The 15,746-nt window shown below is 40.1% G+C and overlaps 1 protein-coding gene across 1 annotated transcript; it reads left to right on the forward strand.

The window, feature by feature from the left end:
* The first annotated feature begins 1,146 nt into the window (after window positions 1-1,146).
* slc35e1 (solute carrier family 35 member E1) lies at window positions 1,147-15,145 on the forward strand. The gene is made up of 6 exons (XM_024423120.2): window positions 1,147-1,975; window positions 3,457-3,527; window positions 4,111-4,248; window positions 5,046-5,171; window positions 7,992-8,237; window positions 12,229-15,145. Exons 1-6 carry the CDS (start codon window positions 1,648-1,650, stop codon window positions 12,463-12,465), a joined length of 1,146 nt encoding a protein of 381 aa, XP_024278888.1. The 5' UTR covers window positions 1,147-1,647; the 3' UTR covers window positions 12,466-15,145.
* The last annotated feature ends 601 nt before the right edge of the window (window positions 15,146-15,746 follow it).

The following is a 15,746-nucleotide window of genomic DNA, read 5'->3' on the forward strand; positions in this document are numbered from 1 at the left end:
TGTTTTTATCATTTCTCAAGTTTCTATTTCTGAGTCCCTAGTATAGAACGCCCTCTGGTGGAGGATCTACTATCGCTCTGCACTGCAGGTGGAAATGTCTGTTGGACCAATAAAAACGGTGTGCAAAATAAATATACATTTTTTTAATTCTGTAAATATCTACAACACTGGAGATTTCTTTAACAGTAAAAATTGGTATGGACAGCCAGACATAAACGATGTTTGTTTTGCACAATCAAATTAACTGTACATGATTCAACGTGGAAGTGTTTAATTGTGCATGATAAATATGTCTATAATAGATGTCAAACTCATTCCACGGAGGGCCGATTGTCTGTGGGTTTTCGCTCCTCCCTTGTACTTGATTGATGAATTAAGTTCACTAATTAGTAAGGAACTCCGATTGTCTGGGGCTTAATTGAAAGATAAAACTAAAACCTGTCGACACTAGGCCCTCCATGGAATGAGTTTGACACCACTGGCCTATATGGCTGCATTTACACAGGAAGCCCAATTCTGATATATTTTTAAAATAATTGGTATTTTGATCAATCAGAACAATGTGTAAATTATGTGGGACCTCTGCTGTACCAACATACTGAGGGAGCGTTCCTCTGCAGTCCTCTGCTCAGACGTTGCTGACGACTGTCAGATCTTACAACGCCTGGATAGGTATTTTATTTATCAGCTAAGCACATAACAATCTTTTTTTTAAATAAATGTATTAACAAATATCAACAAACAAAAGAGGATAAGTCATAGCAATCTGGTGCCCGATTGCAGTCAATGAAGTGACACGGAACCATTGTCTCAGCCTTCATTCCACAATGATGGGATACAGATTGCCATATTGACCTCTAAGGTTGACTTTTGTTTTGCTTTTTAACTAACCCTTTTCCTAGCCTTAACCTAATTATCCTAACCTGCTACGTAAATTATCCTAACCTGCTACGTAAATTATCCTAACCTGCGGCTGCTACGAAAAGTCCATTCTGACATAACCGGTATTGTATCTAGTCAAAACCGGTGCAACTGTCTGAGTAGTGCAAAACCGGTGCAACTTGTCTGCGATTATCATCTTTGGAGGCGGTTTGATTGCAGGAAGTGACGCAATTAGCAAGAAGTCTATGGGCTTGTTTGACATTGCAGCCGACAATGGGCTTGCATCATAAATAACTACTAATTATTCTTTGTAAATCAGTCACATTTGACCTATGAGACATTACGGTTTGACCCTCTCGAGCACGGCCAGTGCAGCCGACTGACAGATCTACACATCGCCTTGTATCATACATAACGACTCATTATTATTTGTAGATAGTAAGAATTTACCCACGACACATCACGGTTTTGATGCTCTCGAACCCGGTCTACGAGTATTTTCTCAACATTGTACATACTGCCGCATTCATGACAACTTGGAACTTTCCGACATGGAATCTCGTTGTATAAAGTTAATGTCCGAGTTTCTCCACTTGGAACTTATCAGAATCAACCAAAAGGAAGCTCTGCAAAAAAACGTACGCAAATGTTAACTCGGGGATTCCGAGTTTCCGACTTGTCTGGAACGCGGCATAGTAGCTTCTCCACGTCTCACACTGCTGGCCTTGCTGCCACACACTGCCGCCGGTGACTCCGAAGTGGAAGATGGCTGCGGTGGAGCGTCCCCCAGTCAAGGAAGGGGTCCGGATAGCTTTACTCTGTTTCTGTTGGTATACTGTTAGTTCGGGAGGCAACGTAGTTAACAAAATTATTCTAAATGGGTTCCCTTATCCTGTCACAGTTTCGCTTTTTCATATATTCTCAATCGTCGTCTTCCTTCCACCGTTGCTGCGAGCATGGGGAGTCCCCAAAACAGAAATACCAACTAGATACTTCAAATGGTATATTATCCCTTTAGCTTTTGGAAAATACTTCGCATCTGTGTCGGCCCACTTCAGTATATGGAAGGTACCGGTTTCCTACGCACACACTGGTAAGCATTGCAATAACTTCGAATTAGGCTAGCTAGCGCAGAAGCATTGCTTGGTATTCTAACTAGCAACATGGAATGCTAGCTAGCGTTACCTTGCTAACATCAACTTCAATGAATTGGTTTCTTGTGCTGGACAATTTAGGCAAGCTTTAAGTGAATTGGCTTCCTTTGCATGGGACTGTATTACCCACGTTCCGTTTAACCGAGGAGCTTGCGACATACTGGGTTATTTGAATACCTATTTGTTTGGGGGAGGGCCCCACCTAGCCAGTGCCTACAATTGTAATGTTACTTTTATTTAACCATTATTTAATTAGGCAAGTCAGTTGAGAACAAATTATTCTTTACAATGACGAGCTACACCGGACGACGCTGGGCCAATTGTGCTGCGCCCTATGGGACTCCAATTACGGCCGGATGTGATACAGCCTGGATTCGAACCAGGGTGTCTGTAGCACTGAGATGCAGTGCTTTAGACTGCTGCGCCACTACAGTTGTCTCATTCAGTGGCAAATAACAGTAAGGCTGGACCTCCGTTGATCATTAAGTAAATGGTTAAACCTGTGCGTTAACCATCGTTTTTCTGCTCACAATAGGTTTTATGTTGTGTTACTCCTTATAATGCTTTCTTGCCTGTCATGTATGACGTCCATGGTTACAACTACAGCGTACTAAGCCTAATACCTGCTACAGCGACAGCCTATAGGGGAGTGTGTGACTGCAGTTTGTCACCTCTAAATGAAAGTGTAAAGTATGATTATTCACAATGAGTATTTGAATTATGCTGTCATTACTATGAGAAAGCAGAACTTCAAGGTACTGTGTCAGGGATTGGCATTGAGTTCTGAACAGCACTAGTCCATTGGGCAAGACAGGAGTATTTCTTGGTTAACCGAAGATTATGGTCACTTGATTGAAAATGTAGAAGTAGTTTACACACAGAAATGCCATTACTTGTCTTTCACCTAAAAAACTGGGAGGAACCAGAATGATCTGTTTAAGGTACTGAAAATCTTTGCATTAAATTCCACCTGCCCAATTACTGTTTCCTGACTGCTCAGTTCACTTGGCCCCTGATAACACTTAATGTCAATCCCTATGTGTTATGCCCTTTACTTCCTAATTAGTTAGGTACCCAATGTTGCACGTCAGCGCCCATACAGTGTAACTGACTCATTGCTGTCTCACCTCACTAACTGACATGTCAAGCTATGGCGTCATGATTCAATATGCAAAGTAACACGTTAGTTGTTACCAGGGGTGTGTCTGTGACGCACAATACACAATGAAACTTAAACTGTAGGTGTGAGACACAGTTGCATGGGCAACTAAGTCTTTAAACCACTATCTCAAAAGTCATGCTCCTTACCTTTCCAATCAATACCCGTTCCACTCAAGCCATTGTCCTCAATTCATGCACTGAACAGGATATTTTTATCCATTTTCCAATCTGACATTCTTTGTTTCTTTTCACCCCACAGTCAAAGCCACAATGCCAATATGGGTTGTGTTGTTATCAAGGATTATCATGAAGGAGAAGCAAACAACAAAAGTGAGTAACTCAGAAAATTGTACACAAAGCTGCTTTGGAAGATATTTTGTCCATGCAATGGTGACATGGCACAATATGAGCCTGTATGTTGGCTCATATATCTACCAGCCTTGCAGGTGCATTTACAGAAAATGTACCCCGCTTCTTACATCATGTTAACACTGCAGGGGCTTTAGTAGTGTTCCGCAATAACAAAGCTATTTATGTGTCATAGGCATTTAGAGGTTGGGCAAATGTGACATGTCCCAAAACAAATGAGCAAAACAACTGCATGTGTATGGATGGCCATCTTTTTTTCAACTGTACTTTGAGACTCCTCCATGATTAGGAATATCCTGCTGACTTTGGCCTAGTAACATGTTATTTGGATAGTCTGTAGAGCATCTACAGATGGACTACAATCTACTAACCATGACCTTAACCCTAGCCCTAAACTTAACCCTTATTCTAAAAGTACCGTAACCTTAGCAAGCAGTTGCTTATCAACAGATCGTTTGTTGATATTTTATCAATCTGTACAGCATCTACAGACAAATAAGTATAACCCTTTCTCTTTTGCACTCCTGTCTTGTGCCTGTCTCAGGTGTACGTATCTCTCATCCCCATCATCGGAGGAGTGCTTCTGGCCACGATGACAGAAATGTCCTTTGATGTATCTGGGTTAGTCAGTGCCCTGGCTGCCACACTCTGCTTCTCTCTGCAAAACATCTTCTCCAAAAAGGTACATCTTACCAGTCTGCACCCTTTCAAAAATACTGTTATTTATGTGTTGTTAGATGATGGATAAAAGTATAGCCGGAGAGCACATTTTGAACTTTGGTGGACATTTAAATGACCTATGTGTTTGGGTAATGGTTGGAGAATAAACTCAAGCTGTTTTATTTAATAGAATACTGTATTGCCATTGAAGGAATGGATCATTCACCCTGTAAAAGCATTCCTTGCAATATTCAAGTGCAGATATAGTAGACAGCACTCATACTAAACAAGAAAACACCCGAAAGGTAAACTCAAGGGCAAGGCCTATGAGTGTGAAGCCTTGTGAATCGTTTCAATGTATTTGTTCTTTACATACTGTCGATGTGCAGTATGGGTAGTGTCCTATACTATGCTGATGTGGCCTCCCTTCAACCAATATTTGAGGAAAACATATTTCCTCCATTGGACATTTTTACTTGGTTAAATGTTTTATGAAAACTGACAAGTGCTAGAATTACTTTTGATATTACTAACCCTGCAGTTACATTATTGTGTAATGATTTGTAGTGTTAAGAGTTTAACATCCATGTCTTGTTGATTACCAACTGTGATTACATTACCTATCTATCATGCTGTTGATGAAGAAAACCAAAGCATTCAATGAACAAGGAATTTGTGCCCTCTCAATTTATAACGATGTGTCTTTGCGTAACCTTTATTTTGCTGCCCACTGATTTCCAAGGTAAACACACAACAGTTTTCTGAAATGGCTGGCCTAAGAAATGGCAAAGCTATGAATTAATATTCATTGCTTTTTAGGTGCTGCGGGACACGAGGATCCACCACCTGAGGCTTCTCAACATACTGGGCTTCAATGCTGTTTTCTTCATGGTGCCTACGTGGGTTCTGGTGGACCTCTCCTCATTCTTGGTTGAGGGGGATTTTGTGAGTTTATATAATACGTGCTTCAGTTTTGTCAAGTGTATGCGCAGGTTCATGTATGTTACGCGTCAAATAATGTGATCTTTTGTTGTCCGGCTTATGAGCTTATATGATAGTGTTTCATCTACTGGTAGTGTGTGTGTGTGCCATACATATGATATATTTAACATCCACAAGTCCACAGGAATGTCATACACTGGGTACCAGAGGAGGCTGGTGAGAGGAGCTATAGGAGGACGGGCTCATTGTAATGGCTGGAAGGGAATATTGGAACGGAGTCAAACATACGTTTGACTCTATTCCATTCCAATGAGCCCGTCCTCTTATAGCTCCTCCTACCAGCCTCCTCTGGTATGTACATGAACATTTTTTTCCACATTATGTACCATACTTTTATTATCCACTTGCTTTTGCCGATTTAAAATCCAAGATGGCGTAGCAGTCAGACGTCTTTTTCTTCGTCTTGTCGTGTCCCGTGTATATATCTTTATCTTTTTTCTTCACATTTAAAAATATATATTTTTCTTAACCCCAACTTCAACATATTCTCCTGCAACACGCCTCACTCAATGTGCTCTGAACCTCTTCACCTGGATCTCCGCAGCTAGCTAGCTGCTATCCGATGAGCTTTTCCTGGCTTACGTCCCTGTCCCGAAGCAAGCACCAATTAGCCTGGAGCTAGCCTATGCTAAGCCCATCTCCTGGCTAGCTGAAGAGGACCATCAGCCACTCCTTGGGCTACAATATCTATTTTGCCAATTGGCCTGTACCCCTTAATTGCCGATGCGGAGCCCCGCCGATCCATGACTACTGATGTATGTAATCCGCCCGAGGTTTTTTTTCAACTGGCTCCTTCGTCGCGACGTCCCCTGAATGTCCATCTGCTAGCCGCGGCCCGCTAGCTATCTAGAGTAGGTCGACCGATTAATTAGGGCCTATTTCAAGTTTTCATAACAATCGGAAATCTGTATTTTTGGGCGCCGATTTTTAAAAAATGTATTTATTTAAACATTTTTTATACCTTTATTTAACTAGGCAAGTCAGCTAAGAACACATTCTTATTTTCAATGACGGCGGGTTAACTGCCTCGTTCAGTGGCAGAACGATAGATTTACACCTTGTCAGCTCGGGGGATTCAATCTTGCAATCTTACAGTTAACTGGTCCAACGCAATAATGACCTGCCTCTCTCTCGTTGCACTCCACAAGGAGACTGCCTGTTACGCGAATGCAGTAAGCCAAGGTAAGTTGCTAGCTAGCATTAAACTTAATTTATAAAAAACAATCATAATCACTAGTTAACTACACATAGTTGATGATATGTGTCCTGTGTTGCATATAATCTGACTGAGCATACAAGTATCTAAGTATCTGACTGAGCGATGGTATGCAGAAGCAGGCCGCGTAAACATTCATTCAAACAGTACTTTAGTGCGTTTTGCCAGCAGCTCTTCGTTGTGCATCAAGCATTGCGCTGTTTATGACTTCAAGCCTAACAACGCCCGAGATGAGGCTGGTGTAACCGAAGTGAAATGGCTAGCTAGTTAGCGTGCGCTAATAGGGTTTCAAACATCACTCGCTCTGAGCCTTGTAGTGGTTGTTTCCCTTGCTCTGCATGGGTAACGCTGCTTCGAGGGTGGCTGTTGTCGTTGTGTTCCTGGTTCGAGCCCAGGGAGGAGCGAGGAGAGGGACGGAAGCTATACTGTTACACTTGCAATACTAAAGTGCCTATAAGAACATCCAATAGTCAAAGGTTAATGAAATGCAAATGGTATAGAGGGAAATAGTCCTATAATTCCTATAATAACTACAACCTAAATTTTTTTACCTGGGAATATTGAAGACTCATGTTAAAAGGAACCACCAGCTTTCATATGTTCTGAGCAAGGAACTGAAACGTTAGCTTTCTTACATAGCACATATTGCACTTTTACTTTCTTCTCCAACACTTTTGTTTTTGCATTATTTAAACCAAATTGAACATGTTTCATTATTTACTTTAGGCTAAATTGATTTTATTGATGTATTATATTAAGTTAAAATTAGTGTTAATTCAGTATTGTTGTAATTGTCATTATTACAAATACATAGTTTTTTAAAAATGGTCCTCCAGTAATCGGTATCGGCGCTGAAAATCTTTAATCGGTCGACCTCTAATCTAGAGTATACCGGACAGCAAAAACAGCACTTCCTGGTTGGATTTTCTTCAGGTTTTCGCCTGCAATATCAGTTCTGTTATACTCACAGACAATATTTTGACAGTTTTGGAAACTTTAGTGTTTTCTATTGTAATTTGACAATTATATGCATATTTTAGATTCTGGGCCTGAGAAATAGGTAGTTTCATTTGGGTATGTTTTTCATCCAAACATCAAAATACTGCCCCCTACACTCAGCAGGTTAATTACTAAATTGTAATTATTTCACCACTATGGCCTATTTATTGCCTACCTCCCTTATCTTACCTCATTTGCACATACTGTATATAGACTTTTTCTCTATTGTATTATTGACTGTATGTTTGTTTAGTCCAGGTGTAACTGTTTGTCGCACTGCTTTGCTTTATCTTGGCCAGGTCACAGTTGTAAATGAGAACTTGTTCTCAACTGACCTACCTGGTGAAATAAAAAAATAAGTAATACTAAATTAACCTCCACACCCCAAAATCTTTAGTATCCGGTTGCCTTTTATTCAATTGTCCCATTGAGACCACAACCTGGATACGTTCTCTTTTCCTAGAAAGTCATGACTAAATCTATTGTTCTCTCCAAATATCCAAGTAATCACTCCCTCTCTCTCTCCCTCCTCTGCATAATCCCTCCAGACGGGCATGTCTGAATGGACAGGCACCTTTCTCCTCCTCCTGGTCAGCGGCTTCTGTAACTTTGCCCAGAATGTCATCGCCTTCAGTGTCCTCAACCTGATCAGCCCGCTGAGCTACGCCGTGGCCAACGCCACCAAGAGGATCATGGTCATTAGCATATCGCTCCTAATGCTACGCAACCCCGTCAGCTCCACCAACATCATGGGCATGATGACTGCAATAGTGGGCGTCTTCCTGTACAACAAGGTGATCTTAAATAAGACATCTGAAATTTTCCAACACTTTGGCCACCAACAACTAATTCACCTTAGTTCATGAAATAGATGAACATTTATATCAAACTCAGCATTCAGCATGCAGGTGTATAATATACAGTTGAAGTCAGAAGTTTACATACACTTATGTTGGAGTCATTAAAACTTGTTTTTCAACCACTCCACAAATTTCTTGTTAACAAACTATAGTTAAGTCGGTTAGGACATCTACTTTGTGCATAACAAAAGTAATTTTTCCAACAATTGTTTACAGACAGATTATTTCACATATAATTCACTGTATCACAATTCCAGTGGGTCAGAAGTTAACATACACTAAGTTAACTGTGCCTTTAAACAGCTTGGAAAATGATGTCATGGCTTCTGATAGGCTAATTGACATTATTTGAGTCAATTGGAGAAATACCTGTGGATGAATTTCAAGGCCTACCTTCAAACTGAGTGCCTCTTTGCTTGACATCATGGGAAAATCAAAAGAAATCATCCAAGACTTCAGAAAAAACATTGTAGACCTCCACAAGTCTGGTTCATCCTTGGGAGTAATTTCCATAAGCCTGAAGGTACCACATTCATCTGTACAAACAATAGTACACAAGTATAAACACCATGGGATCACGCAGCCGTCATACCGCTCAGGAGGAGACGCATTCTGTCTCCTAGAGATGAACGTACTTTGGTGTGAAAAGTGCAAATCAATCCCAGAACAACAGCAAAGGACCTTGTGAAGATGCTGGAGGAAACGAGTACAAAAGTATCAATATCCACAGTAAAATGAGTCCTATATTGACATAACCTGAAAGGCCGCTCAGCAAGGACAAAACTACAGTTCCAAAACCGGCATAAAAAAAGCCAGACTACGGTTTGCAACTGCACATGGGGACAAAGATCGTACTTTTTGGAGAAATGTCCTCTGGTCGGTTGAAACAAAAATAGAACTGTTTGGCTATAATGACCATCGTTACGTTTGGAGGAAAAGGGGGACGCTTGCAAGCCGAAGAACACCATCCCAACCATGAAGCATGGGGGTGGCAGCAGCATGTCGTGGGGGTGCTTTGCTGCAGGAGGGACTGGTGCACTTCACAAAATAGATGGCATCACGAGGGAGGAAAATTGTGGATATATTGAAGCAACATCTCAAGACATCAGTAAGTTCAAGCTTGGTCGCAAATGGGTCTTCCAAATGGACAATGACCCCACGCTTGCAAAATGGCTTAAGGAGTCAAGGTATTGGAGTGGCCATAACAAAGCCCGGACTTCAATCCTATAGAAATTGTGTGGGCTGAATTGAAAGTGTGTGTGAGCAAGGAGGCCTGCAAATCTGACTCGGTTATACCAGCTTTGTCAGGAGGAACGGGCCAAAATTCACCCAACTAATTGTGGGAAGCTTGTGAAAGGCTACCTGCAACGTTTGACCCAGGTTAAAACAATTTAAAGGCAATGATACCAAATACTAATTAAGTGTATGTAAACTTCTGACCCACTGGGAATGTGATGAAAGAAATAAAAGCTGAAATAAATCGTTCTCCTTTTATTCTGACATTTCACATTCTTAAAATGAAGTGGTGATCCTAACTGACCTAAGACAGGGAATTTTTACTAGGATTAAATGTCAGGAATTGTGAAACTGACTTTAAATGTATTTGGCTAAGGTGTATGTACAGTCGTGGCCAAAAGTTGAGAATGACACAAATATTAATTATTCACAAAGTCTGCTGCCTCAGTTTTTATGATGGCAATTTGCATATACTCCAGAATGTTGTGAAGAGTGATCAAATGAATTGCAATTCATTGCAAAGTCCCTCTTTGCCATGCAAGTGAACTGAATCGCAAAAAAAAATCATTTCAGCGCTGCCACAAAAGGACCAGCTGACGACATGTCAGTGATTCTCTCGTTAACACAGGTGTGAGTGTTGACGAGGACAAGGCTGGAGATCACTCTGTCATGCTGATTGAGTTTGAATAACAGACTGGAAACTTCAAAAGGAGGGTGGTGCTTGGAATCATTGTTCTTCTTCTGTCAACCATGGTTACCTACAAGGAAACATGTGCCGTCATCATTGCTTTGCACAAAAAGGGCTTCACAGGCAAGGATATTGCTGCCAGTAAGATTGCACCTAAATCAACCATTTTATCAGATCATGAAGAACTTCAAGGAGAGCGGTTCAATTGTTGTGAAGAAGGCTTCAGGGTGCCCAAGAAAGTCCAGCAAGCTCCAGGACCATCTCCTAAAGTTGATTCAGCTGCGGGATTGGGGCACTACCAGTACAGAGCTTGCTCAGGAATGGCAGCAGGCAGGTGTGAGTGCATCTGCATGCACAGTGAGGCAAAGACCTTTGGAGGATGGCCTTGTGTCAAGAAGGGCAGCAAAGAAGCCACTTCTCTCCAGGAAAAACATCAGGGACAGACTGATATTCTGCAAAAGGTACAGGCATTGGACTGCTGAGGACTGGGGTAAAGTCATTTTCTCTGAAACGCCTTTCCGATTGTTTGGGGCATCAGGGGAAAAAAGCTTGTCCGGAGAAGACGAGGTGAGCGCTACCATCAGTCCCGTGTCATGCCAACAGTAAAGCATCCTGAGACCATTCATGCGTGGGGTTGCCTCTTGGCCAAGGGAGTGGGCTCACTCACAATTTTACCTAAGAACACAGCCATGAATAAAGAATGGTACCAACACATCCTCTGAGAGCAACTTCTCCCAACCATCCAGGAACAGTTTGGTGACGAACAATTCCTTTTCCAGCATGATGGAGCACCTTGTCATAAGGCAAACGTGATAACTAAGTGGCTCGGGGAACAAAACATTGATATTTTGGGGCCATGGCCAGGAAACTCACCAGACCTTAAGCCCATTGAGAACGTGTGGTCAATCCTCAAGAGGCGGGTGGACAAACAAAAACCCACAAATTCTGACAAACTCCAAGCATTGATTATGCAAGAATGGGCTGCCATCAGTCAGGATGTGGCCCAGAAGTGAATTGACAGCATGCCAGGGTGGATTGCAGAGGTCTTGAAAAATAAGGGTCAACACTGCAAATATTGACTCTATCCATCAACTTCATGTAATTGTCAATAAAAGCCTTTCACACTTATGAAATGCTTGTAATTATACTTCAGTATTCCATAGTATATCTGACAAAAAATATCTAAAGACACTGAAATTAATATTTGTCATTCTCAAAACGTTTGGCCACGACTGTAGACTTCCAACTTCAACTGTAGCTCCAATGGGAGCCGTAAAGACATTTTCCATTTTTAGAATTTAGCAGACACTCCTATCCAGAGCAACATACATTCATCTTAAGATAGCGAGGTGAGACAACCACATATAATAAGAACATATCCTTGCATTTGTCTTTTCCTACTTTGCTGATCAATTCTTTGAGGAACAATGTACTTACTACGACTGTGTTTTTGTGGTTGACTCACCTTGCTATCTTAAGATGAATGCACTAATAGTAAATTGCTCTGGATAAGAGCGTCTGCTAAATGAGTAAAATGTCAAATGTGACTGACTGCCTCAAGTTTTTATTTTTTACATTGAATAAAAGTATAAACTCAGCTAGAAAATGGTATATCATACACTGCAATTGAAGAACAATATGAAATTAATTCTGCTTTGGAAGTTGTTAAACTTGTAACCCAACTGTAGAAAATGGCCCTTGAATGTTTTGGTACACCTACTCGAGAGCTCTTCTTTGTCTACTCCCGTTCAGTGTCGTTCACACTCTCTTAAGCTTTAGCCCCACACATCTCTTTAAGGATTCACATGTGAGGCCATGTGGTAGACATGGCTCATGCTGCACAGTGCTCACGTGCTCTGAAACCCACCCCCACTCACTGTGGAAAGTTTACATACCACATTTAAATTTGGGAAATCACACAGTAATTTACATCAATGTGTTTTTTTTTTTTGTTATCCTTTGTGCTACACTAAGCTATTCCCTTCCCTTCACTGCCAACAGGCGAAATATGACGCAAACAAGGAAGCTAAGAAAAAGCTGCTGCCTTCCTCCAAGCAGGACATGATGTCCTTTGACAATTTGGGACTGGACAAGACGCAGCCCAATGGTTCAGTGCCTTTCTCCCAAGGTTCAGACATTCAGTATGGTCGAAGCAACGTGTTGACCGACCACTTCCAGTACAGCCGGCAGGCCTACACAATGAACTACGGTGCCTCCAACCACCAGTATGTGGTTTAGGCTGGTGGATTTCTCCATGGACATATTGTATTTGTTTCCAGCAGAATTCTTAAACCACCTCTAACAAAAAGAAAGGCAAGTGCTGTCGTATTGGCGGAGAGGGAAGTATCAGTCATGAGTTGGCCAGCGTTTTGTCCCAAACATGTTCTCTAACATATTCTCTTCACCTCCTTGTGTTGTATTTATTTTGATATGAACACTTAAAAAGGGATAGTTAAGTCAAAATCAAAGTTTGTCAGATGTTTTCAGACCCCAAATGTTGTCCACTTCCAACCCTGTCCTTCGTCAACTGTTGCAGATAGTGTCAATCTTTCCAGTTAATTTTGGATTGATGCATACCACTGGATCTACAAAACAGATGGCTTGGAACATGGACTCGTTTGACAAATTTAGATTTTGGAGTGAACTATCTGTTTGCTTTTTGTTTGCTTGCTAAGGAAGGGATGTTCTTATTAAATGACCGATATGTAAATATGGAACAAAATTAATTAAAAAATATGGGATGTTCTTATTCTTTTCTTCTGTGGGAGTTCGCTAACATGGGAATAATTGTTACTGTAGCTACAATAGCGTAGTTCAAAAATAAATAGTTCACCACTTTGATATACAGTTAAAGGCCACGAAATGTTTACCATGCCCATAATGCCTTGTGAATCAGGCTTGTCCTCAAGGTTACATTGACCCCAATTTTATCACAGAAGGCATGAACATTTTACATAAATGTTTTGCAGAGATTGGCAACATTTGTCCTATACATGTAAAACCGTTTGCCCTTATGACATTTTCTGGTTTGTCTGTAACTAGTAATGGAGGAATGAAAATGTATATAATCGGTTGTAGGTACAGAAAGGTTCCTGGTTTGAATACCCAATCCGAAAAAGGGGAAAAATATGTCTGTGTCTTTGAACAAGGCCCTTGTCAGCCATAGTAGTACCTCTGGAGGTTAATGTGAAACGACACATTTCACTGCTCTATCCAGTGTATGTGACAAAAACATATTTTTTAATTAATTTTGTTCCATATTTACATATCGGTCATTTAATCAATTCGTATCTGATCTGGTAATAGCTGTGGAATATGTCGGTAGAAGGGTCAGGATTGGCAGACTTACTGGATCAGGCTTAAGTGTCAGTAGACTCCACTTGTTTTGCCTGTTTGTCATTTTGTTCTTAATATTCACACTTACAATCATGTTCTGATTAAGGAGTAGTATTTCCCCCTGCATGTGAGTAATTTCGCCTACAGGGAACAATAGCTGTTTTTCAAAGCTGGTGTGACGCACCTGAACTGGTTATTTACTTTGCAAATCAATGAAAGATGTGACGGAAACTAACTAACTTGTGTGACACTCTAGCAAAATGTTATCCTTGTTGAATATAAAAGGAATATTCTTCTAGTCCAACTTTTTTATTTGAGTTTGCGTGTTTCAATTTGCTACAGCACATTCAAGCATTTTAAGTGGAGAATTTCTTTGAAGTTACTTAACGGCAGGAAAGTTGGATCTAACCTGATTTTATTGCATGTTCAGCAACTGGCCGGCAACAAACTACAAGCTGAGATTTTAAAAAAGCATTTTCGCTGTTTACCATAAATACAAATAATGTATTTGAATATTCCCCTATAGTATATGATGTATAGTTGTGGAAGACTGCACAGAGGATCCATGTGTATTTACACATTTAAGGAACTCTTGTGTGTGAGCTTGTGTGGAATTCTCAGGTAGTTCCAAGCTTATCATAGTCCATTTAGTGAAACTTCCATATCATTTAGTTCGGCAGGTTTGGTCTGTTTACGTAATGAAATTCATACTGGCGTGGTGATTAGGCTATGGGGATTTGAATACATTTGACTGTCACTTATGCCTGTTCTCTGCATGTCCTCATGAATGAGTTTTGACTTGACTTTGTCCTATCATTGTCTTTTGAATCTTCTTTACAGAAAAAACTATTTGTAGAAATCTGTAATTGGATAACAAATGTTTTATTTGTGGAAGGAATATCAAATGTTGGAGCCACAATTTGGATTCTACTAAATCATTTTTCTGTCACCTTTAACATAAGATGTTATGAAGCGCTGTGGTAAGTCAGCTTGGATCCCATTTTATTATTTTGTTACTTATTTTGTATTATTTTATGTCATTCTGTTCAAATGTCTCATGGTCTCTTCTTAAATCTATGGTCGAGTTTGTCATGTCCTTACGCAAGGTGCCAAATGGAAGGCGCTACCTGGCTCAAAGTGCATCACAAGGATTTTTTTTTTTTTACTATAATTTTTTGACCCAGTAGCATGGAGTGATGAATTCTGATGTGCATTATGTATATGTTTAATTTAACGTAAAGCCTAATTTGTCTATACAGTAGGCTAATGGATAACACTTTGAACATGAGAATTTAGAGAAACTTTGTTAGTTCTGGGGCGGTATTTGCTATGAGGTTATTTACTGGAATGTACATTTGGATATGTGGGGTTTGCTTTGTAAAAGTTGTATAAATGCAATTTTTTGTGTTTTAAATAATCTTGAAAAACTGAATTTTTACTGAACCAATGTTTATAGATTTTTATTTATGGTGTCTAGGTACAGAAAAGTATACATAAGTGCAACCATGCACAGTGTTGTCTGCTTACGTTTAGTAAATACTATTTTTAAATGTCTAAAAAAATAAATGCATTGTGAAATGAATGTATGATTTAATTTTCTTGATAAAGGTGTGCTGTACATTGAATGCATAGTAAATATTTATTTGACTTTGGACAGGTGGGTGCTTACATTGGTAAAGGATGAAGGTGAGTCATCTATTACTATTGTTAACAATTCTAATGATGATCATCTGTTCAATGCATTGTTTTCAATTGTTTATTTGGACTAGTATGAATTTAAACTAAACGCTTCAGCCTATCCAATTGCCAACTGTAATTCGTAACATATCACACTAACTGTAATTCGCCTAGTTAAATAAAATAATTTTAAAAACAAAGCAAGTGCTCCCTCTTGTGTCAAGAATAAGAATAGACTTTTAACAAGTTAATAATATTTCCCCTCCATATCTAACTTTCAGGCATGGTATGGGTATTTGATTATTGCTTGGATGAGGACAATAGGACTTTGTATTGGTGGAATTAACTACCAACCACAAGAGCCTGTAAGTGGAAATTTAGCTTTGTATCCATTTTGTAGCTACACCTATCCATTTTCACCATATTGCTACACCTATCTAATGTTTACAGTGCCATGGGGGCTGGTAGGGCTATGTAATGGAGAGATGGAAACTTTCCCCTTACAT

Source organism: Oncorhynchus tshawytscha, linkage group LG06, assembly GCF_018296145.1.
Source record: "Oncorhynchus tshawytscha isolate Ot180627B linkage group LG06, Otsh_v2.0, whole genome shotgun sequence".
Taxonomy (NCBI): Eukaryota; Metazoa; Chordata; class Actinopteri; order Salmoniformes; family Salmonidae; genus Oncorhynchus; species Oncorhynchus tshawytscha.